Genomic DNA, 23,828 nt, shown 5'->3' on the forward strand with positions numbered 1-23,828 from the left:
GGATTCGTCCGTTCCTGACAACATATGCCACACAGCTCCTTGTCCAGACCACAGTGCTCTCTTGCCTGGACTACTGCAACTCTCCTCGCAGGCCTCCCAGTCTGCACCACCCAGCCTCTGCAGCTCATTCAGAATGCAGCTACCCAACTAATCTTCAACCCCCCATGTTACTCCCCTGCTTAAATCCCTCCACTGGCTTCCTGTTGCAGCCAGGATCAGATTCAAAACACTGATCCTAGCCTTCTCTGCAGTCAACAGGACAGCCCCTACCTATCTCCAAGACCTCATCCAGCCCAACACACTTGCCTGGCCCCTACGCTCAGCAGCAACTAGACGTCTTGCTCCTCGCACAGACAAAGCGGGAGGTTCTCACTCTGCAAGGCAACAACGCTTCTCCTCCATCGCTCCCCAGTGGTGGAACGAACTCCTCGTTCCGCTATAGACAGCTCCATCACTCCAATCCTTCAGACTTGGTCTAAACACATCTCTTCAGACTCTACCTGGACTGACCTATCACACAACCCCCCCCCCCCCCCCCACCCCCCCGACCGCTCACTTACCAACTCCTGTCTGCTGTCATCTTTCAGCTCCCCATCTGGATCAGTGCTGTTAAAAATTGCTGTGTTTTTGTTTTTGGCACTCATCGCACTGTTTTGAATTTGGATCTTGTTAGTTGCCCTATACCCTGTAGTTGTCTAAATTGGCTAGTACTGCGTCCTCAAACAGACTTTGCTCTCGGCTGAGAACTACTGTCTCATTGTGGAACTGTACACATCCTGTCCCCGTACTGTCGCTATACTTACTGTATGCACTTTTGTACGTCGCTTTGGATAAAAGCGTCTGCTAAATAAATAAATGTAAATGTACGGGATATGATCAAGGCCTACAAGCCAGTAAGAGCACTGTGCTCTGCTACCTCGGGTCACCTCTGTGTCCCGAAATACAAGGGCAGCATCTCTCGAACCTGCCTCTTCTCAGTACTTGCTCCACTGGTGGAATGAGCTTCCTGCTGAGATTCGTAGAACCGACTCCCTGGGTGTCTTCAAGAGAAAGATGAAAACTCATCTGTTCAAGATTTATCTCTAGTCTACCTTCCTCTCTACCTATCCTATCCCTATTTTCTATTAAAAAAAGCACTCTACTAGGGCTGGGCAATACAGCCGCCGCGATATATCGAATAGCTATTTTTGGCGCAATAACAGCCATACCTGATGCGGGAGCATACCTCCAGTTTTCCAATTTGAAAGAACCTAGCTAGCCCACAGCTGGGTATGATAAATGCTTAAATGCACAGTGACATATGGGGTCAAGGGGCATTAATAAGGGGCGTTAATTTTTTTGACGTGTTATTCTTTCTATAATTAATTCATCTAAATTAATGCACTATTTTGACAACCCTAGTGAAAACATATGCTATGTGTTTTTCAAAGCGAATAGGCAAGTTAACCAACATATAGATACAAGTGATATTTTTCTGCCCCGGAAGCATTTCACTGAACTTTGGAGGTGTGCCCCCACATCAGGTATGACTAACGGGAAAAAAATACGGGAAAAACCTAACGCCACATAAGGGGATAGTTGTTATTGCGCTAAAAATAGCTATTCGCTACATCGCGACAGCTATATCGGCCAGCCCTACACTTGACACTAGTTTAGCACTTAACTCAGTATTTTACTGACCTCTTGTAGTACTTTTCAATAACTACTCAGAATTGTGATGCACTTATTTGGAAGTCGCTCTGGGTAAGAGCATCTGCTAAATGACATAATGTAATGTAATGTAATGGTTGTATCAATTTGTTTAATTGATGTTTTTGAGCGAGTCACTCACTCACTCACTCACCAGGGCTTTGACACCATGAGGTCCTCTTCCCTCAGAAAGCCTTTCTGGAACATCCACTTGTCACTCAGGAACTTGGACCTGAGGAGTCGAGACACAGCAGAGGGCTTAGAACCTGTGCAGTCTGCGGCTGGAATGCTCTCCTTAAGGGGAACCTGAACAGCACTCCACAGCGGCCCACAAGCACCCAGAATCCCTCTCACACACAGCCTGGGTTTCATTTGGACAGGACCAAACCAGAGGTGCTTACATGTAGTTGCGGATGGAGTCAGGCAGGATAACCACACAGCGCTGGCCCTCTGTCAGCTCCTTGGCCACCTTCACTGCTGCCGCCATGGCTGTGCCTGAGCTGCCACCTGGCACAGGAGAGGACAGACACACAGTCACACGTGGTCACACAAAGCCACTGTCCTGACATCACCTTGCACAACTCCACCCCCTGTAATCACATACACCACCCACCAGTCATGTTTCCCGCTCACCAGTCACATGTCTTGCCCCCGCTCACACACCCCTCCCCACCATCCCTCGGCTCCTCTTAAACGTTCCTCAGCTCCTACAGCTGTCCCCATGTCCCAAACCAGCCTTCTCCTGTGTCTACACTGCGGCTGTACTGGGTGACAGACAGGTGCCAGGTGTGTGTTGGTTGGATAACGAACCACAGAGGAGTCCCTCCTCCCTGATCAGCATGCGCGACATGGCAAAGGACTCCTCGTCGTTGGACTTGTACCAGCTGTCCACCACCTGACAGACACACAAACACATCAGCTCTGAGTTTCTGCTCACAGTCATGCAGTAAGCAAAGGCTAATCAGAAAGCCACTCAGACTACCAAACTTATGAGACAGGCATAATAAATGATGGATTATTTCATGAGCACATCATTTCTATTTGTAGTGGGATATCTTTATGTCTCGTATGTGCAAGCTTATGGCCGGGAGGTCTGTGGATGTATCTACTTGGAAAGTGAGCTGCCAACTGCCTTGATGCCTGCAGAGGCAGCTGCCTTCTAAGGGAGGATCAGCAGGTCATAAAACTGAAATAGACTACAAATGTGGACACTTCTTCAAGGCAAGGTGTACATCAACACCTACTTCATCTTAAGTTTGTGCAGCATGCAGGAGACCTACCTTGCACTACACAACTTCAGGTGTTTGACAGCCTGAGAGAATATTACTAATCAATATGTTTTCCATTGAGTAGTTGCATAAATGAGAACAATACCTAGACAGCTGGCTAACTAGCTGACCAGCTGACCTAATCTTTGCTCTGAGGAATAAGTTCTTACCTCCAGCTGCTGGTACTGAAATAAAAATAAAATAGCTAAAATAAAAATTGCTGGAATATTTTATAAATATAAAATAAATAAATATTCCTGGAACCCTTTAGTTAGTTATAATCGACTAGCTAACGCCAATACCACTGCCAACATCTACTCAAGGTAAATCAGATTCATTTTTATTATTGCCTTCAAAACATTATACACATTTAAAAACATTATCAGCAGACTCTCCCTTGTGTCTCACCTAAGCTGCTGTATATTCAAAAATAAAAAAAAAATAAAAAATACTCTGGAAGTTTTGTGTGACCCACAATGCTTTCTGGGATTGCCTTCTTTTTGAAGTAACCATCAGTTATGTACTTCAAATTCACCCAAAAGCAGGTACCTTAGAAGGCAGCATTTTAAGACACCTTCAAAACTGGACGTGACTTAAAATGGCTGACAGACTCCTGGTGCCTTAAAATGCTGCCATCTGAGGCAGCTCGCTACAGAAACAGATATGGCCCAGGTGTGTCTGATTTTCTTTATGACAAAGAGGTGACTCACAGATCTATCCAGCACAGTTGGGATGAAGTCGTAACCAATGCCCTCCACCTCATACTGGGTCTTATCGGTCTTGTTCAGCTCCTCCGGTTCTGCCAGAATTGATCCCTCGGGGTCAACTCCAATAATCTGCAATGGTTAGTACATAACTGAGCCCTACCCTGCAGTCTTATGTTAGCCTTCAATCAACATGGCGGAAACATAGTTGTTCTCTCAGCCTCTCTGGGGGGGTTAGGCAGCTAGACCACTCTGGCCTGCCTTGCTTAGGAGCTGAGGTCCAAATCCAGCACCCCATTTAAACTGCAGATTCACACTGACTCATACTAAATTACAGACCCGCAGGTCTTATACTGAGTGTGTTCAGTCAAGTTAGGGCTCAGTGGGACGCACCTTGATGTTGGGGCATCTCTCCTTGAGTTTGCGGGCGATACCAGTGATCGTGCCCCCAGTGCCAGCACCAGCCACTAGCATGTCCACTTTACCTGACGGGGACAAAGACGACACTGTGAGAAGGGGGTCCTACACCCACAAGTTCCTTTACAGAAGGGAACAGTCTTTAAGCACACTGACAGACAGAGAGAGAGAGACCAAAAGAAAGAGTGAGAGAAAAGAGGCAGATACAAGCAGACAGATAAATGGATGGACAGACGGAGACACCCCTAAAACGGGGCAGTGGGTGGATGGAGCGGGGGCCTTGTCACCATCACACTGCTCCAGGATCTCCTCGGCCGTGGTGTCGTAGTGGGCCAGGGGGTTGCTGGGATTGCGGTACTGGTCCAGGATGTGTGAGTTGGGGATCTCGTTCTTCAGCCTCCAGGCCACGCCCACGTGGGACTCAGGGGAGTCGAAGCGGGCGCTGGTGGGGGTCCTGACAATCTCTGCACCCAGAGCGCGCAGGACATCCACCTGGGGGACATGCACAACATTGCACGTTGAGAGGCGCACAGAGAAATAAGGGATCCCCGGCCTGGGTGGGTCCTGTGGCATCAGTGCCCTCACCTTCTCCATGCTCATCTTCTCTGGCATGACGATGATGCAGCGGTAGCCCTTTACAGCGGCAGCCAGGGCCAGACCAATGCCTGCAACAGAGGGAACAACAGTGTGCTTAAGAGTGCACCAGCAGGGGTCAGATCAGTCTGAACCACTACAGTGCCTTTCCTGTGCTGAGATGAGTCAGACCTACTAGACCATCGGTTCTTAAGCTGGGGAGCGCAACCCCTCGGGGGGTCACCAAAAAAATGGGAGGGGTCGCAAGATGATTTTCTGTCTGAATGTATTAAGCAAGTTTTTTTTTTTTAAATTAAAGTTTTTAAAATTTAATTCTATCGTTTTTTAAATTATTCAGTATCCTAGATGCACAATTGTATTGTATGTTTCTATACTGTTCCTCCGAGAGAAAGAAAGGGAGTGGTGTTCTGCCATTTTTTGCGTCCTTATCAGATTTTGCTACTGGTCGCAGGAATTTATAGCGTAGTCTACAAACTATTGCTACCTTGTCAAAAAATGAATCAACTTTCACATAATTTTGATGTGTTATAGAAACAGTAACGTTAGCGATAGGAAGCATATTTTGATAAGTCAAACGTTAGTTAAGTCAGTGTAAAATAACTAAATTGTATAAATTGTCAAAGTAACTGTATTTGCCTATTTGCAAATCCCCCCTTCCCAAAAAGAGAAGGCTTGGTAACGATCAGTAGGACCATTTCATAACTTTGATTTGATTTTCATAAATTATTGTGTGTGTTCTGTCGTTTTGTCCTACCTTGTTGAAATGTCCTATCTGCAGCCTTAGGCTGTGTTCACACGTAACGTCTTTTTTGATGAAAAACACTGGCCAGAGCATTTTTTCAAGTAAAAAAAAAAAAAAGCCAGCAGCGTTTTTTTCCAAAAAGCAGTTGAGAGCGTCTTTTGTTGCCATAATAACAGTAGCATGTACAGTAGCATGTTTTTAGCAATCTAGCTGGCTATACATCGTTGCAGAGCTAACGTTAGGTAACAGGCTAGTTTTGCTAACGACAAGCAGTAAACACAAACACTTTCCAGAAACTCCTATGATCCATCTGATTTGACTCCAAATGGCATCTTTATGATGAATGTTATGATACCGTTTAACTGTCATGTTGTGCAGTTCACTGTGCTCATAAACTGGCACAATTAACTTCTCCACCGCTACCTTCTCCATCTCCGCCTGTGATTGGTCAGCTGTCAAAAAGGCTCTTGACGTAGGGCATTTTTTTCTGAGAAGTTGAACTTTTTTCAACTGAAAAAAAAAAAAAAAACGCCCTGAGCTGCAGAAAAAGACGCCGGCGACGGCGTTTAAAAAACGCTCAGATTTTTGAAGACACGCCCTACCACCATGTGAAAGAAGTGGCCTTAGTGAATGCTTTTATTGTGTACCAGGAGTGTGGTAATCCACTGGATGCTGTGGATTTCAGGAAGAAAGTGGTGGAGGGGCTTTTGCAGAGGGAGGATGTACAAGTGCCATCACTTGACATGGCAGTAATACCTGAACGTCTGGTGGGGCGACACTTCATGGGGCAGAACTCGGCATCTAAGCCAGACTGCAAATCTGCTCTTCTAGGAAGAGGACCAGTGAAGGGAAGAATGGAAGGAAACAGACGTCTTTGTTCTGCGAGACCTGCCCAGACAAACCTGCCCTGTGCCCCACCACATGCTTTGAGCTGTACCACACCAAGATGGTCTACAAACAGTGATTGGTTTCACTTTTTCCATTTATTTTGGTTTGAAAGTTTATAATGTTTTCTGTATTGGATGATGATATATTGAATAGTAAGGTAATCTCTGCCGTAAGAATGACATTTTCTTTGTCTATCCTCTTTAGATTGCTGTCACTGGCCTCTCCAACTGTCTGCTGGCCTATTCAGTCATCTGCGAGGGAAAGCATGAAGTCTGCAGGCATATGCATGCACGTCATACAGGCACATGCATGCGTGTACACACACACACACACACACACACAAAATAAGTTGACTGTTGATGTTGTTGATGAAGTTTATAATAGCTAAGCTCCAATCAAATGTTGTTTTTTTGTTGTTTTCAATCAAATGTTTTTTTTTCAGCCAATATTGTTACAATGGTTGTTCATTTTTACAAATCTATACAAGTGATGAGATGTTGTTTGTTGTTCATTTTTACAAATCTATACAAATGACCAGAGTGTGTCTGTTGTCTATAGAAATGACCAGTGGTTGTTTGTTTATTTTATACAAGTAATGAGATGTTGTTTATTGTTCACTTTTTCAAAATTACACAAATGGCAGGAAGCTGTATCTATTATTTGTTTTTACAAATCTATACAAATGATCATAGATCATAGTTATTTTTTATCTTTACAATCTATGAGCCACTCCTAATTTCTCAGATTTCCCAGTCTGCTCACTCTGAGTATTAATTCCAGTTATTGTTCATTTTTCACAAATCTATACAAACAATTATACAAACTGTATATGTTTACATAAGTTATTTATGCACTACTGTATATTGCACTTACTCTTTGAATATATAACTACTGAATTTGCATTTATATGTACTTTTGTTTACTTGCGGTGTATTTGTTATTTATGTTATTATGTTTACATTCATACCATTGTCACTTTTAACTGACAATTATCTGAATGTTCACTCCATGCTAACTTACTAGCACTTGAACAGTACTTATATTTTCTATCTGATAAGTTAATCATTGTGCCAGTGCTTTTAAAGCCATCTGTAATGAAAGAATAATACTTTCAAGCACAGTAAATAAATATTTGTAATGATTTTACTTATGTGTATTCCCCTTCTTCATCTTGTTAGTCATTGTTGGAAATACCTTTTATAAATGAGATATCCTTTTTTGGCTTTTTTACGTCACAGAATACTGGAATAATGTGGCTAGAATTGGAGGTACACGTCTCTTCATACATGCAGTTTTGCATACTGATGTTGTTAGACTGTAGAAAGATAAATACATTGTTTTATTAGAAGTTGTCTTTTTTCTCAGGTTCATTTTCTCACTTAGAATGTTGGTGGCCATATTGGCTTGGCACTGTAGGGGGTCAGTGTTCCAGAACTGTCTGGCAGTTATTGTGTTAAACCATCATTTACTTAGCTAGCTGACTTCCTTAAATATAACAAGCTGGCTGGCAAAATGATCTTTGATTGGTAAGTTCTGTAGATCTATACCTAAAAAGAACTCTGTGGATCCCCACATTAGCTTGATTACTAGCAAGCGAAACAAAACTATCCATACTTTATGTGGCGATGTAAGCATTACTGTTGTCAGGGGCTTAGTCAGAGTATCACAAATGAAGCAGCCAACCTGTTTAAGTAGCTAGTCTTCACCAATCGTTCAGATAGGTAGCCTGTTAGCTAACTACCTATGTTTGTCAAATCTATCACTAGATAGCTAACGTTAGCTCCCCAGCTAGTTAGCATCAATTATGCAACGCAGCGACTTTCAGTTAATTGTGCTGCACATATAAGAAGATTTTTACGGAGGCAGCTGATGTTGAGGGAGGAATTTGGAGCTTTACTCGCCGACTACAATTCACGTTCATCAATAAGGTGAGAACCAGACCCGTTATTAACCCAAATATTCTCAAATGAATTGAAAAGTGTACTATCCAAGTAGTAATAGAAGATGTTTGTTGTTGTAATGATGGCAGTAGAGCACACACAAGTAGTAGCCCTAACTGGTTAATATTAGCTAACATTATTGCGATTAGGCTACTGTAATCTGACACAAAATATTGACCTGTCCCTTAGCATAATGACTGAAACGTCAGCTGCCTCCGTAAAAATCTTCATAATATGTGCAGCACGATTAACTGAAAATCGCTGCATTGCATAATCAATAAATCTATAAGGCATGTGAGAGGGCCGTGTGTCACCGCGTCCAAAGCAACTCCAAATAAGCCACAAAGTAAGTACAATTATGAACTCCACTGTGCTGTGCGAGAGCGCTTTTCTTCAACACAAAAAGTTTGCATCGTGATGACGTAAGCGTGCTCGGGCCCGGAACATTAAGCACAATGTGAGCGCAGGCCAGCGAGGAAGTGGGGAAGGGGGATAATCGCGCTCAGGCACAGTACAAGGCAACTGGGCCTAGTGTGAGTATGCCTCACTTGGAGAGGATGGCAAAAAGAGGACTGTAGTCTTTGCGAAAGACCACCGTACATATAGCACACGCTCGCACACATGCGCACAGGCATACAAGCACACAGGCACACGCACCTACCCGTGTTGCCGGATGTGGGTTCGATGATGGTGTCACCAGGCTTGAGGATTCCGGATCTCTCCGCATCCTCCACCATGCGCAGACTGATCCGGTCCTTCACGCTACCGCCCGCGTTAAAGAACTCACACTTGGCCACTGCACACACAGGCAGGAGAGACAACACATTCAGCTCATATAAAGGAGAACCTTACTTTTCTGTTTAACATGTATACAGTATTTTTTTTTTTTAACTCGTCCTGTTTTACTCTGACAGAAGGAGGGCTGGTGTTACAGCTTTATGTATACAATGCTCTGGCAACACTACATGATTTTATGAAACTAATGGAGCCAAGAGTGAGGGAGAGACAGAGGGAACAAAATGGAGAGAAAGGGAGGGCAATAGAGAGATAGAGGGAGAGAGATAGAGAGAAAGAGGGAGAGAGGGATAGAATGAGATGAAAGGAGAGAGCAAAAGAGGGAGAGTGACAGAGAGGAAGAGAGAGAGATAGACTGCTCCTCTGTGTTCACACTGCCCACTACAGCATGAATTCTACCATCCTAAAGAAATCCTTAAAACATAGCATTACCCTGCCTAGTGATAACTATGACAATGGCAGACATAAAAGTAGCCTCCATCCTGAACAGGTAAAGGATCCTTAAAAAACTGTGAGAAATAAAGGCTTTGCAGTACAGGTTTGGTTGGTGGAATTACCACAGTAAATACAACAGAACCAGATTCAGCTAGTATTGCTCCAAGGAAGCATAAACTGTGATTGGTTTAGCTTTAGAAAGCTAAACCAATGAAACTCACAGCCGGCTGGGAGAGCAGTCAGTATTCAGCGAGGTCAGTTTGAGACATGCCATTTCACACACTGCAACCATTTGGCACAAAACCGTTCAAATCCTCTAGACTCAGACAATAAAGAAACAATCAGATTGAAGTGAATCTCTAGACATCTCTGGAGGGAATGGTTTGTGGCCCTCCTAAGCCACTGGAACCAATGAGTGTTTGAGTTTAAAAGAATTAACATGCTCAAGTGCTCATTAAAACCGAGTGCTGCTGCCACTATCCCATGTGACACACCGGACCTTTCTCAGAGAGACACCTCTCTACAACTCTCACCTCTCTACTACAAGAGGTGAGGACAGTGTAGCACCATATGGTCAATATGTGAATGCTATGAGGTCTGCCTGTGACAGCTACATCATGCAATTATGTGCTCATCAACTGGACTAACATCACAGCCCATGCAAGGAACAGAAACTGAATGTTTGGCACTGGAAACATGTTGCAGTACTGAATGGTCACAGGCACCAGACCATAAGTTCAAGCATCAAGCTGCAATGTGGAGGTGGAAGGACTGTGTGTGTGAAGGCAGCTTGTGAGGCAACTTGGGAAAGCCTGGGCCAGCGTTTGCAAACCCATCTGGCTCTGTGCACTGTCTGCAATTCTGTTCCCCTCTCCCTCTGCCCAACTTGCTGTTCTGGAAGTGGCCAGGGATACCAAACCCATGACCAATGCACCACCACACCCCCTGCTATTTCCTAACCAAAGCTGGGAGGATTAAGTCTCCTGGCAAACAATGAAAGGCTTTCAGGTTCAGCTAGAGTCTTTCTTCACATAAGTCTCATCTGTAACTTTCTGACTCCTGAGGGGGAGTAATTGGGGAGAGCGTGCCCCCACCCCCCTGCTGACTAATTGGGTTGAGTGTGCAGAGAGGCCCTTCTGGCTGACAGAGCTTATAGTAAAGGTCACAGCCCCAGCATGGAGATCTTCAGACATGCGGCTGTCACAGTCACACTGCCAGATTTTGCTCATCAATCTAGAGAACTGCAGGAGAGGACATGTGTTTGGTGGCAGGCATGGGCCAGGGTCTATCTAACTGCATCTAACCGGGTCCTGCCTCTCATCTTTCTCAACCTTTCTCCCAGACATGGGGGCAGACACAGGCAGGAGAGGGACACTGGGGGACAGACACAGGCGCAGGGTGAGACTTACGCAGCTCACACTTCAGCCCAAAGGCCTTGGGGATCTTGTTCATGCGGACCAGTGGGGTGTCCCCAATCTTCCTGAGGATGTTGGGCAGGATGTTGGGGGGTTTTGTCCTGTCAGAGGGAGGGTAGAAATGGCACTGCACACAACAGCCAGAAGAGTAAAAACATGTCCACACCCCTAGCCAACCAAGCATGTGAACAGTCTGTACTGCATGTGTAGCCATTATTTGTAATGCTGTAATTCTGACTGGCTCTGTGCCACAGTTATACTACACATATGTGGTGTGTTTTTGGCTTTGAGGTGTTTGGAATGAAGCCAATGCTATCTATGTACTGGAAAAATTACAGGAGTAAGCAACATTCACAGACTCTGTCCAGCTAACAAATCAATAAAGGCTGCTAAAAACAGGAAATGAAGGGGCAAGACATGAAGACTACCGGCTTTTAAGAAAATGCCAACAGTGACGTCCCATCAGCCCAGCCTCCTTGTGGAGGTTACAAAGAGATGGATGTGAAAGGGGTGAAGACAGGCCTGGCATGTTGACATGAGGCAGGCCCTGCAGGTTACCTGGGGTTATACATCTTTAGGTGTGCAGGCAATACATTATGCAATCAGCATAGTGATTGAGTGAGACTTCAGGCAACGTACAAGTGGTAACAGGAGAGGATTTCGCCCATGCCTTCCTGCTGATGGTAGCGTCTACTGCATGGCTGAATGCTGGTGAGACCAACACTTCACCATGACATGCTGATCCAAACCCACAGACCTGTTCCAGAGTGTCGTTCTGAAAGCTGACACTTGGCTTTAATGGGCAGACGCTGGCAGTGTGATTTGTACACATTTCTGATTGGATAGAGGAGTGTCCCTCCTGCCCATAGCCATAGAGAACGCACAGTGTGGGATGTGGACCTGTCAGGGCATTACCAGGTTACATTTCACAGTGGACATGAAGGGACGCAGGAAGCAGGAGGTGGGTGTGGTATGGGGGGGCCTCACCTTTCAGGGTGGGTGTGCGGAGAATCTGTGAGGGACATCCCCAGTCTCCAGGTGCACTTGCTGGGAAGGTCTGGACGGATCCACTTCCTCTCCACATTGCTCTCATCCCCGTTCATCTGGATGGGAGTTGGCCGGATTTTGCTGTTCTCCTCCCCATTTAGGAGACTGGAGCGGATCTTTGCAGCATGGGGGCAAGGGAGGGCCAGGCTGCTGGTCTCAGTGCTGGAGGGAACTGAAGGCATGGCTCACCTGTGCTGTGGACAGGGTCAGAGGTTAGAGGTCAGGGAGTTACTGCATTACTCCTGCAGGTGGAAACCCTGGCCTGAGTCCTGCACAGCTGGCTGCTCCATGCTGCATTTCCCTATAGTAACCGCTAGACACACAGTAACACTTATTTTTACTTTAAGCTTTTTATGGGAGTACAGCGTGTACATGTTACACTGTCAAGACAAGCATGTCTGGGGGCTAAAGCAGCACACTGAAGAGCGAGTAAACCAAAAACACAAGCTTCTGGAGAATGTTCTCATCTGAACAACAAGGAAGGACAAGAGTGAGGTCTCACACAAGGTCTCTAACACAGACACATGACCCAGTTAAGGTTGGGCTAATCTTAAACTATGGTATTGCATGGGTTGATTTTGAATTCAGTATGCAACTGTTGTAACATCTTTCTCAAATTGAAATTTTAACAAAGAACAGTTGTTCCTACCAAGATTAAATGAATCCTTCTTTCAGTTCATAAAAAGCTGACTAGCTCACACAGAGGTGGTGGTCTAAGGCTGTCACTGGCAAAAAAAAAAAAAAAAAAAAAAACACAAATCACAATCCTAAATGTTTTAGCACTGCCAACTGAGCAAGATGATGTGCAAGCCATTTGTTTTGAACAATGTCCATTGATTTAGCATCTTTAGACCTCTGGAAAGAAATGGCCAGAATGGAGTTCAAATATTTTATAAATCATGAACACTGCATCTGTCAAATGGGAAGAAGCAGTAAATCTGGGAGCGAAATAATGCAAATTAATTCTCACTAAATATAAATTAGGGATGTCCCGATCTGATCCATGACATTGATATCGGGATGATACTGGCCCAGAACACTGAATTGGATATCAGAGGGGAGAAAAAAATATGGTCTGATATGCGCAGTGTGTCACATGATAACAATAGTAGTAGCCAATTAGTCACATGAGCATGAGAGTTAGCTACCTGTAGAACAGTCATGTCAGCGGTGTGGAAGTATTTCAACCTTAAAGAGGCAAAAAATCCAACAGTTGAATGCAAAATTTTCAACGCAAATGTTTCAAGGGGTGGCAGCGCTGTTGGTCGGTTGAACACCACAAACTTAATTAAGAATTTGGAAAAACACCACACGGACCAACAACAGGAATTTTTGCAAACAACGGTTGCAAAGAAGTGCAAAACGCCCCTACAGCAGACATTGCTGGAATCAATAAAAAGTCGAGAGAAACTCCCCCCAGACATCAACAAGGCGAAATCAATAACGGAGAAACTAGTTCGTGTCCTGGACGACCAACCCTTATGGTGGTAGAAAATGTGGGGTTTTGACACTTAATTGAGCACCTCGAACCTTGTTGTTATTATGATATTTATTTGGAATGTTATACATATTTATTTATGTTTTACAGTGCCATTTTCCTGCCTGCCTGTTTCCTGCTACGCACTTCCTGAACTCCAGACGCCGACCGGCTAGGACCCAGCCAGGACCCAAACGGAGTGTTTGTGGTTTCCAATAAGAAAAGTTACAGCTAAACAGGAAATTACAACACGAACTACAACGCTTATCTAAAGAAGGAAATTAAAGACGTAAGTAATCTCTGAGATAATGGCTGCTACCTACACTTCTCCCAATTCTTCTGTCTCACCTGTTCTCAGCTCTCCTCCCTCTCGCTGTCTCCCCTGCATGGTGTGTAATATGTATAGTTACTCCTTCTCCGCCGGTAGCGCTAATTTCACCTGTGCAAATGTGAGTTAAATGCTAGGCTGACAGTGAAGATAGCAGAATTAGACGCACACATCTGCACCTTATACAAGATTAAGGCTAGCGAGGAGTTTATTGAATCTTTCACGGCACCGGATGCGTCAGATAGCTGCTCCCCTAGCTCAGTCCCGGAAGAGCCTTTGCAGCAAGGCAAGTGGATTACGGTTCGGGAAAATAGACGAAAACACAAGCCTACGGTGCACCACCAACCACCTGTTCACGTTTCAAACAGGTTCTCCCGCCTCAGTAACACACCAACTGAGAAACCTGTTAAAAGAGCCCTGCTAATTGGTGATTCCATTTTGAGAAACATGAACATAGAGACACCAGCGACCATAGTTAATTGCATTCCCGGGGCAGAGCATCTGACATAGAAGCAAATCTGAAAGTGCTGGCTAGAGGTAAAGGTAAAAGTAAATTCTCAAAAATCATTATTCATGTCAACGCAAACGATGTCTGTATGAGACAATCAGAAATAACCAAGTTAACGATTAAATTGGTGTGTAAACTCGCAAAACATATGTCGGACTCAGTAACTTTCTCTGGTCCCATCCCTATGTGGCACGGTGACGAGATCTACAGCAGATTATCGTCACTAAATCGCTGGCTGTCTGAGTGGTGTCCCTAATTAATTCGTATAAAAATGCTACCTGCCTACTAGACCCCATTCCAACTAGACTCTTAAAAACAGCTGCTACCTGAAATTGGCACTCCGTTGCTAAATCTTATAAATGCCTCCCCTACGTTCGGACATGTACCTCAGTCCTTCAAGCTAGCAGTCATCAAGCCCATTTTGAAGAAGCCCACTCTAGACCCGAATGACCTGTCGAACTACAGGCCCATCTCAAATCTCCCATTTCTTTCGAAAATCTTAGAAAAAGTTGTAACAAAGCAACTCTGCTCCTTCTTACAGTCCAATAATATTCTGGAAGTCTTTCAGTCTGGATTTAGACAGCTGTACAGTTGTACAGCTATGGCTGTATCTCCCTATTTGTGCTCCTAGACCTAAGCCTTCGATACTATTGATCATCTTATTCTATTAGACCGACTTGAGAACCTTATTGGCATAAGTGGAAAGGCTCTATCATGGTTCAGGTCTTATCTTTCAGAGCAACATCACTTTGTCTTCATCAACAATAAGTCCTCCAAACTCTCCAGAGTAAGACATGGAATACCACAAGGATCCGTGCTTGGACCTTTGCTCTTTTCGTTATATATGGTCCCTCTTGGAAATATCATTCGTAAACATGGCATTAATTTCCACTGCTATGCAGATGATACCCAATTATACATATCGGCCAAACCTGATGTCTCCCTGAAAATATCAAATATGGAAGCCTGCTTCAAAGACATAAAGACATGGATGGCCCATACTTTCCTCCTCCTAAATTCGGACAAAACAGAAATATTGGTTATCAGCCCAAAGTCTGTCAGGAGCAAACTCACCAATATTACATTAAATCTTGATGGTGTCTCACTGGCCTCAAGTGCAACCATCAAAGACCTTGGTGTCATGATTGATCCTGAGGTCTCTTTTGACACCCATATAAAAAACACCTCCAGGACTGCTTTCTTTCATTTGAGGAATATTGCCAAAATCAGGAAAATTCTGTCAATACACGACGCTGAAAATCTAATCCACGCTTTTGTTACATCCAGATTGGACTACTGTAATGCCCTCTTGTCAGGATGTGCATATGCCTCCCTAAAGCCCCTTCAGCTGGTTCAAAATGCAGCTGCTCGTATTCTAACCAGAACAAAGCTCTTTGAGCACATCACCCCAGTATTAACCTCTCTCCATTGGCTACCTATCAAATACCGCATTGATTTCAAAATACTTCTCCTTACATTTAAAGCTTTAAATGGGCTTGCCCCTCCTTATCTTAAGGACCTTCTCCGCCCATATACTCCAAAACGATCTCTACGTTCCCAAAGCGCGGGACTTCTTATTGTTCCAAGAGTGGGTAAAAGTACTATAAGCGGTAGAGCCTTTTCGTACCGAGCCTCTCTTTTGTGGAACAATCTACCCACCGAGGTTCTTGGAGCAGACTCTCTCTCCACCTTTAAGTCTAGGCTAAAAACATATCTTTATTTCAAATCCTTTAGTTGAGGGACACGGCATGGTGCTGACATTGATCATAGAGTCTCTGGTGGACTAAATGGTCATTGCTGTCACTACATCACGGCCTGGGTACTCTGTGTTCAGCTGATCCGGCTGTGGTGTGGTGTTGACTGCCTTAGGGTCACCCTCATGATTGTGCTGGCCCCTTGCCTCTCGTCCCCTAGGTATGCTACCATAGACCTTATCTGCCGGGACATCTCCCTATTACGCACATGCATCCCTCTACCCCCCTCTGTTCCCCCCTTTGCCTTGATGCCTTTTGTTTCCATTCCCACACTTAAAATCCACTAATCACTGTTCTCTATTTGTTTCCTATCCCTGCTCTGGGCTCCTGCCTGGAGCTGTAGCCCAAGCGTCACACCCCGATTTCCAGTCCTGTTACCTCGCTGCCCTGCCCATCAAGCCAACTGTGTGCCAAGAAACGGACAGTCCTGCTACCTCGCTGCCCTGCCCATCAAGCCAACTGCGTGCCAACAACCAGACATTATAGGATAAATTTTATAATTACTATGTCGTTAATTACTACTGTCTATCAAATTCAAATGTCTTAAAGTACATTGTACAACTTTAAGACTCTCTCTAATTCTATCTGCCCAGTGCCAGCCAGAAGCAGATGGGCTCCCCCTCTGAGCTGGGTTCTGCTCAAGGTTTCTTCCTGATAGGGAGTTTTTCCTTGCCACCGTTGCCTTAGGCTTGCTCTCAGGGGGTCTCAGGCCTGGGATCAATGTAAAGCTGCTTTGTGACAACTTGTGTTGTAAAAAGCGCTATACAAATAAAATTGAATTGAATTGAATTTTGACTACTGTGATTTGCACATAGCTGCACTGTGGCAGTCTTTCATAACCTACTGTTGTTGTGGACCATATACTGGGGAAGTATTTGTTTCTCCATTTCAGTGAGATGTTTTTAGGTGGCTAATTGGCCATCATGAGCAAAGTGCTTCCATATATTTTTTTTTATTATTATTATTTGTACAAGAGTAAAACAAAGGACTGATGTCAGTATTGGCAGATAGCCAAAGCTGCGGTATCGGTATCGGAAGTGAAAAAGTGGTATCCGGACATCTCTAACATAAATAATATAATATAATATACTGGACTGCTAGTAAACATTTATAACTAAGGCCAATGCTTACATTTAAAAGTTCAGCACCATAGTAGGACGTATTTAGCTTCCATGCACTGACCCATCCATTTGCATCCATTTACTGATCTCACCCATTCCTTTAAATTTGTACTGTCCAGCTCAGATAGGATGTTTTTCCTCAGCAAGCGATTTCTGAGGACAAATCATATTTCTGGTTACCCCTCCATTTCCTGCATGACTGCAAAACTGAGAGGTTTGTCATGGTCAGACTGAGGTGGGTTTACACATGGGTGCCCCCTCACAAGTTCATGTGTGCACTACAGTATGCCAAGCACTCTTCAGTAAGCTCTGTATCTCCCCCAGTAGAACTGTAACAACCATGTCAGCCCGAATGCAGGCGAACAGCGTGCAAATGTGAACAAAAGAAGCACCCTCCATCGATTATCTCCATTTTACACGACTCACTCTGGTGCCTCTTGTGTGATGGCATTTAAACAGGCTTCAGCCCTATGAGGCCCCTGCATGCATTACATCACGTGGTCATGTCTCACTGTTTGGCAGCAACATTCATTATGGACTAACATTTACTTAATGTTTCATAATTGAGAACAGTCACCTCTTCAGCTTACATGACTTTCTCAAGAAGCCCATGCAGTAATGTAACCCCTTAAAAATAGTTATACAATACATTTCAAAGTGCACAGATATCCACAGTGTGATAAAATATTGGATAGTGTCAGCTTTGCCTGATCAGCAGTGTGCTGTTCTGAGTGAAGGCACTCTATGAAATTCCATAGGAAGCTGGGAAAAAGATAACAGATAATCAGTCACACAAACAGGTGACACTGCATACCTGGTACCTATCTTGGCACCTGGGAAGGATAAAAGAGGAAGGGCCCTTCCCATGTTTCAGTGATGGGAATGGTGTAACTCTGTATCTCTGCTCTCTCTGCGGGTCTTGCATGTAGACCAAGCAAGGAAAGTCCTTCCTGTTGTGCAAGCCTTCACTCTGACAGAAATCCCAGAGACAACCGACAGACACCTTAAAACCTCCTGCATCAAAGCCCCACTGACATCTCACAACATCTGACTGAATGCCTGATTACTGATGTATTCCTCTGGCTGACCGCCTGAGCACTAGTGCTACTGCTAAACACCTCCCAGCTAAAAGTTGAGGAGCATCAACAGGAGCAGTCACCTCTGCACTATGGTTTGGCTCTCCTCTTCCTGGCAGTTGTCCCATGCAGCTCTGAGCCGCAGCGCCAGGTGTCAGGAGCCCATCCCCCCCATACACCTAAAGGTCAAACCTGGTCAGGCCCTTACTGCTTGCCTCTCACAAACCCCACAACCGCTAAAGGCTAACACTGCACTGCATGCTCACACAAAGGGTCAGCAGCTGCGCGATTGATCCTCCTGTTGCAGCTTCAATGCAGAACTCTTATCAAGCAATACTAAGCCGCTGAGTGATGACAAAGGATTGGGCACTGGCATTCCTGCCAGGGTGGTTTGTGGCCTTTCAGCATTCTCTACACAGGGCCCACATCACACACATTGTGGTACCTGCTTTGTTGCAGTGCTATCAGCACAGAGCAAACAGCAGCTATGTGGTATGATGACATGAATAACTAATTACTTTCCAGTTCACAACAGATGTTTGCATTTAAAAGTCACCAATCCAAAAGACTAAAAAGCATCAAACTAATGGAACAGTAGACTTCTGCCCCCACATACAAGAGTGTACCTACTGTTTAGCAATTCCTCATGTGACAGTAGGTTGAGTACATACCCATAAACAGACTTGTCTTTTTAAGGCATAGCCTCAGACCATGGGTGGGTGCTTATTGCTACCCAGTGTAGAGAAACATGAGCAGACCCATGTATTACACTCTAAAAAGCCAGTGAAGAATCCCTCAGTCACACGACCACAAAGAGAGTAACAGAAGCTTCCCAGCCCATTCTAGAAGAACAGTGCTGTCATATCAGTTTACGCCCCCAAAGCAGTCTTCGCAGAAATCTAGGAAAGTTGACACAGAAATGTTCTTTCCCGCTCAGTGGCTCTACAGAACCTGCTGTGCCCCCCAAAAAATGTCATCTTCCTGAAATTTAGTACATAGAAAGGTCCTCTGGAGGGGGGGTCATGAGAGGATGGCTGGCTGAGGGCTGTGTTTTTGCAGAGCTCCCAGTCCCTTCACTGCAAAAAACAGCCCTTCAAAAATAAGAAATAAAATAATTAATACAAGGTGTTTTTTGCTAGTAATAAGTGAAAAAATCTGCCAATGGAACTAGTGGAAATACACTTGTTAAGATTTCTTGAAAGGGATCTTAAAATTAGGTGGGAAAAAACTAATTTTGATCCATTTTTAACTGGTATTAGGAAGTGTTTTTGTGTCATGCAGTTTAAAAACCTTCTGACTTGTCAAAAAGGCTTGCTTAATTTGATATACCACTCAAAGTAAGATGTTTTCAAGACAGTTTCACCAAACAAGATATTCAACATGCACCGTCTAAAAACAAGTCCTTGTAGCTCAAGGAAATTTTGCTTGTTTGGTGACTGTGTCTTATATTAAGTGTAAAGAGATATTTTGACTTGAAAAGAGACAAATATGCTTGGTGAGATTTGGATTTTTTGCAGTGTTATATTATTTTATATACTTTAATCAGCTCAGAATGCCTAATTTCATTTCCAATAATTTATTATCAACATAACAACTTGCCTGGGGGTCTGTCACAGAAGGAAAAACATAGACAAACTCAGCCAAAAATAACTGACCACACTTCAATGGCATCAGCTACACCAGCTAACATTAGCACAATGGAAGCTGGCTCTTTGGACATGTCTGCTATGGTACGGGAAATGGATGTCATGGAGCAAAAAGTCTAAATTTGCTGACAAAACAGAACAGCATGTCCCCACTGTGGAGGATCACATAGCTACCCTTGAACATCACCTCAGTGAGATTACATTACATTATTACATTATTGGCATTTAGCAGATGCTCTTATCCAGAGCGACTTGCAATGTTATCCATTTATACAACTGGATATTTTACTGAGCCAATTCAGGGTTAAGTACCTTGCCCAAGGGTACAACAGCAGTGCCCCAGTTGGGGAATTGAACCAGCAACCTTTCAGTCACGAGTCCTCCTCCTTAACCACTATGCTTCCCCACAGGAGAAGAAGCAAGTGCCTATGGTGGAACAGTTAGATAACGCTGAAAACCAAAGCAGACGAGACATCAGAATACTCGGCTAGAGGAAGGTGTAGAGGGCGACCGCCCCATTCAGTTCTTTGAGACCTGGCTGCCAACTCTGCTCAGGTTTAACCACTACAAAGGGGTGCTTCAAGATTGACCAAGCACATCGGGGACTTGGGCAGAGGAGCAACCAGCCGCGGCCGCCGTTTATCAAGGTCCACAATCCGAGAGACGAGCTGAGGATTCTGTCAGCTGCGAAGAAACGGAACATAGAGCGTGCAGGGTCACATATTTTCAACATGATCTATCCACTGCGGTCAGAGAGAAGCAACATTCGTTTAATGATATGGATAAGAACATTAAGTTCGTAATGCGCTTCCCTGCCAACTTCATCGTGTGAGATGAAGGGACTGAACAAAAATTTGACAGAGCAGAGGACGCACAACATTTTCTGGACACATTGGGCTAACCCGATGAGCTAACTAAGCTAACTGTGATCGTTTTGGGATAGATGACTTTCAGTGTAAAGTGTAATCTTTCAGTGGCCTATTATGATTTCAGTATTGTAATCCATGTACGCTAGGCAATAGACTAATTTGCGTTAAGCATAAGTTCATATGCAGGCTAACTTCCGTGGTGCCAAATCTGAGCTACTCAATGTGTTTTCTGTTGACATGCTAAGCTACTCTATCTTATATAGAACTTAGCTTGCTATTTGCTCATCTTTATTTCTTTGCAGTCCTGGTGCTATGTTTAGCGGAACTGAACCATCAGCATTTTTTTCTGTTAGATATGCGAGCGGGGGGGATGGGGAGAATTTTAGTTGTTTTTGATCTCTCCCTGGCGATGACCACTCTTGGCATCACATGCCTTAGTAATACCCTTGGGGTGTTTTTCTACGTTATTTGTCCACGTATCTGTGATACGATCGTGTCTACAGACTTGCATGTACACCAAGGCTATATTTACGTTATTGCTATTGCTTTACATACAATAATATACTTCAGATGAGTGTCACCAAAATGGTTATGTGGAACTTAAGGGAATTAAGAGTGCAATTAAGAGGTGTAAAATTTTGTCATTACTTAAAAAGGAAAGGGTGCAGATCACATTCTTACAGGAGACTCACCTATTTGATATTGAGAATTTAAAATTGAGAAGAGATTGGGTTGGCCAAGTCTTACATTCCTCCTTCAACTCCAGGAGCCAAGGAGTAGCAATTCTGTTTCATAAAAGGCTACCCTTTACAATAGAGAAACATATTAAAGACTCTGAGGGGAGATACGTTTTGGTTACAGGATACTTGTATGGAGAACGAGTCACCTTGGGTTGCATATATTCCCCCAACACATTTAAGGCATCTTTCTATTCCATTTCTATTCCAAATTACTGGCATTTTTAGCAGACAAAAGTGTTGGCAAGAATATTTTTGAATGCTGGTACGACAAAGGTATCAGGATCCAGATTCCATACTATGATGTTTTTATGAATCATATATATGTTGCCTAATAATGCAATTTTAAGCCCATAGCCAAAATGCTGTAGCACAAATTAATTAATTCGTAATTAAACGGTTCTACAAAGATATCCAGTAGTCCACATATTTTTTTTTTCTCCCAAAATTCTATGAGTTAGATGCACAGGCGGAGTGCTGGATTAGTCTGCAACTGAGCTAGTAATGTTAACAGTTGGCTATCAACTAAACATGTCCTTAGTTCGGAGATATTTTAGTCCCGAACCACAGAAAAGCAAGACTGCAACTTGTAATGCATGCAAAGCCACATTGAGAGGTGGAAGTTGTGCTGCATCGTATAATACTACGGCTGTACCCGATCTGTCAGTCAAATCGGATTTGGCTGTTCAATATGAAGTTTCGACTATTCCTTCCTTTTTTTCATATATACTATCTGCCAATCAGAAAATCCATTGGCATGTGTTTCAGTGATGATTTTGACGACATTAACATAGTCAAATGCAACAGTCATGGGAACATATTTTTGAGCATTTAACCCTTTCGCACATACAGTCATACCAGTGTGATTAACTGTTTAGCGCGTATGCTAAAACTGGTGCAATCAGAAAACTAGAATTCTAAAATTCTAGCTAATTTTGGCATTAAAAGCAATTCAAGCAATTAGCAATTCAACATTAAAAATGTATATCAAATGCTAACTGAAAACTATGAGAAGCTTAATAACGCTAATGAAAACACTATGAACCATGTAACGTAACACGCGCACTACATAGCATAAAGAATGAGTTACGTGCGAAAGGGTTAAACTACAGTTCAAATAAATTGCTTTGGAATACATTTAAATTTAATGCATTTTTGTATATTTTTTGCTCTTTTAATAAGAAGTGCTGTGTGGTTTCCTACAGCCTCATGTAACCTTACACATAATACCAACAACAATAATGATAATAATAATATTCAAGAAAAAAGAGCTCTGGTATCGGATCTGTATCGGTATCGGCAGATATCCAAATTCAGGTATCGGAATTGGATCAGAACTGAAAAAAAGTGGATTGGTGCACCTCTACTTTTAACATTGTTGTTGTAGTAAGGACTGTATTGTGCAGATGCAGCAGGTTTCAGAGTGGAATCCCAGAGACTTTTTCAATTAAGACACATTGTATGCAAGGGGGATATGCTGAACTCCACTGTGATCAGCACTAAGTGGCTCCCTCTCTGTACATGAAAACAGCAAGTTGAATTTTTCATGAGCCAAAATAATTTATTGCATTTTTCAAATATACTAGAATTGTACAGAGCTGTTGCACAACACCACAACTGTTATTTACTTCAACTTATCTTAAATTCACAGACCAGGTCACTGAAAAATGTATATTCAAAATAGACAGTTCTCTTTGAAATTCTGCATCAAACAGCTTGTCATTTATTTTAAGTTGGGGTATTACTGTGGATCAACTAACCATGACTTTCTTCAGTTATCTTCCAAAACAAGCAATACTTTTTATTCCTAAAAGTGCTCCATAGTCAAACGCCTTTCTTTTCATCTTCAATTATTATGTTATTTACTACCAATTTTAATTCAAACTCATTGATAATTTATATTAATCTTTCTTTATGTGGTAGTTTATTAAGCACTTGAAAATCAATTCCATCAGAACCAAAATGTTAGACAAGCTACAAAGAGTCCAGGTAATTACCTAGCTAGCCAGAAAGATGATATTACAGCTAAAAGCAAGAGTTAAAACACAATACTGTTTGGTACTATTACTAGCTAGGTAGTTAGCTATGGGGCCCCAAATGTACAGACCTTTTTTCGTGGACAGAATGCCTTTTGTGCTACGAAATGCATAAATTCATTACAAAACCATATAACACCGTAACGCCTCTTGTCCACGAAAAACACAAACACGTTAGCATTGTGTCCACGAATTATTGAAGAGAGCACATACTTTCGTGCACAGAAAACAAAACGGAAAATTTCTCTTGTGCACTGAATTGACCATTGTGTTTTTCATTTTGTGGACAAAAGGTGGAATGCACTTCGCACTATGTGGACAAAAGAAACTCATTTTGTAGAC

General features: G+C 43.3%; 1 protein-coding gene across 2 annotated transcripts in view; it reads right to left on the reverse strand.

The window, feature by feature from the left end:
* cbsb (cystathionine beta-synthase b) overlaps positions 1–23,828 on the reverse strand; it is a 62,250-nt gene that overhangs the window by 24,101 nt on the left and 14,321 nt on the right. Inside the window, exons 2-11 of one of the 2 annotated variants that reach the window (XM_036545867.1) lie at positions 11,875–12,123; positions 10,882–10,988; positions 8,904–9,038; positions 4,664–4,743; positions 4,366–4,570; positions 4,055–4,146; positions 3,668–3,793; positions 2,500–2,584; positions 2,091–2,196; positions 1,844–1,921 (exon numbers count right to left, since the gene is read on the reverse strand). In XM_036545867.1, coding sequence (XP_036401760.1) covers positions 1,844–1,921; positions 2,091–2,196; positions 2,500–2,584; positions 3,668–3,793; positions 4,055–4,146; positions 4,366–4,570; positions 4,664–4,743; positions 8,904–9,038; positions 10,882–10,988; positions 11,875–12,116 — 1,256 coding nt within the window. In that variant the 5' untranslated portion in view covers positions 12,117–12,123. Of the gene's footprint in view, positions 1–1,843; positions 1,922–2,090; positions 2,197–2,499; positions 2,585–3,667; positions 3,794–4,054; positions 4,147–4,365; positions 4,571–4,663; positions 4,744–8,903; positions 9,039–10,881; positions 10,989–11,874; positions 12,129–23,828 lie in introns of both variants that reach the window. The other variant, XM_036545866.1, reaches the window with a different exon arrangement.

The sequence above is a fragment of the Megalops cyprinoides genome, chromosome 14, assembly GCF_013368585.1.
Source record: "Megalops cyprinoides isolate fMegCyp1 chromosome 14, fMegCyp1.pri, whole genome shotgun sequence".
NCBI classification, from domain to species: domain Eukaryota; kingdom Metazoa; phylum Chordata; class Actinopteri; order Elopiformes; family Megalopidae; genus Megalops; species Megalops cyprinoides.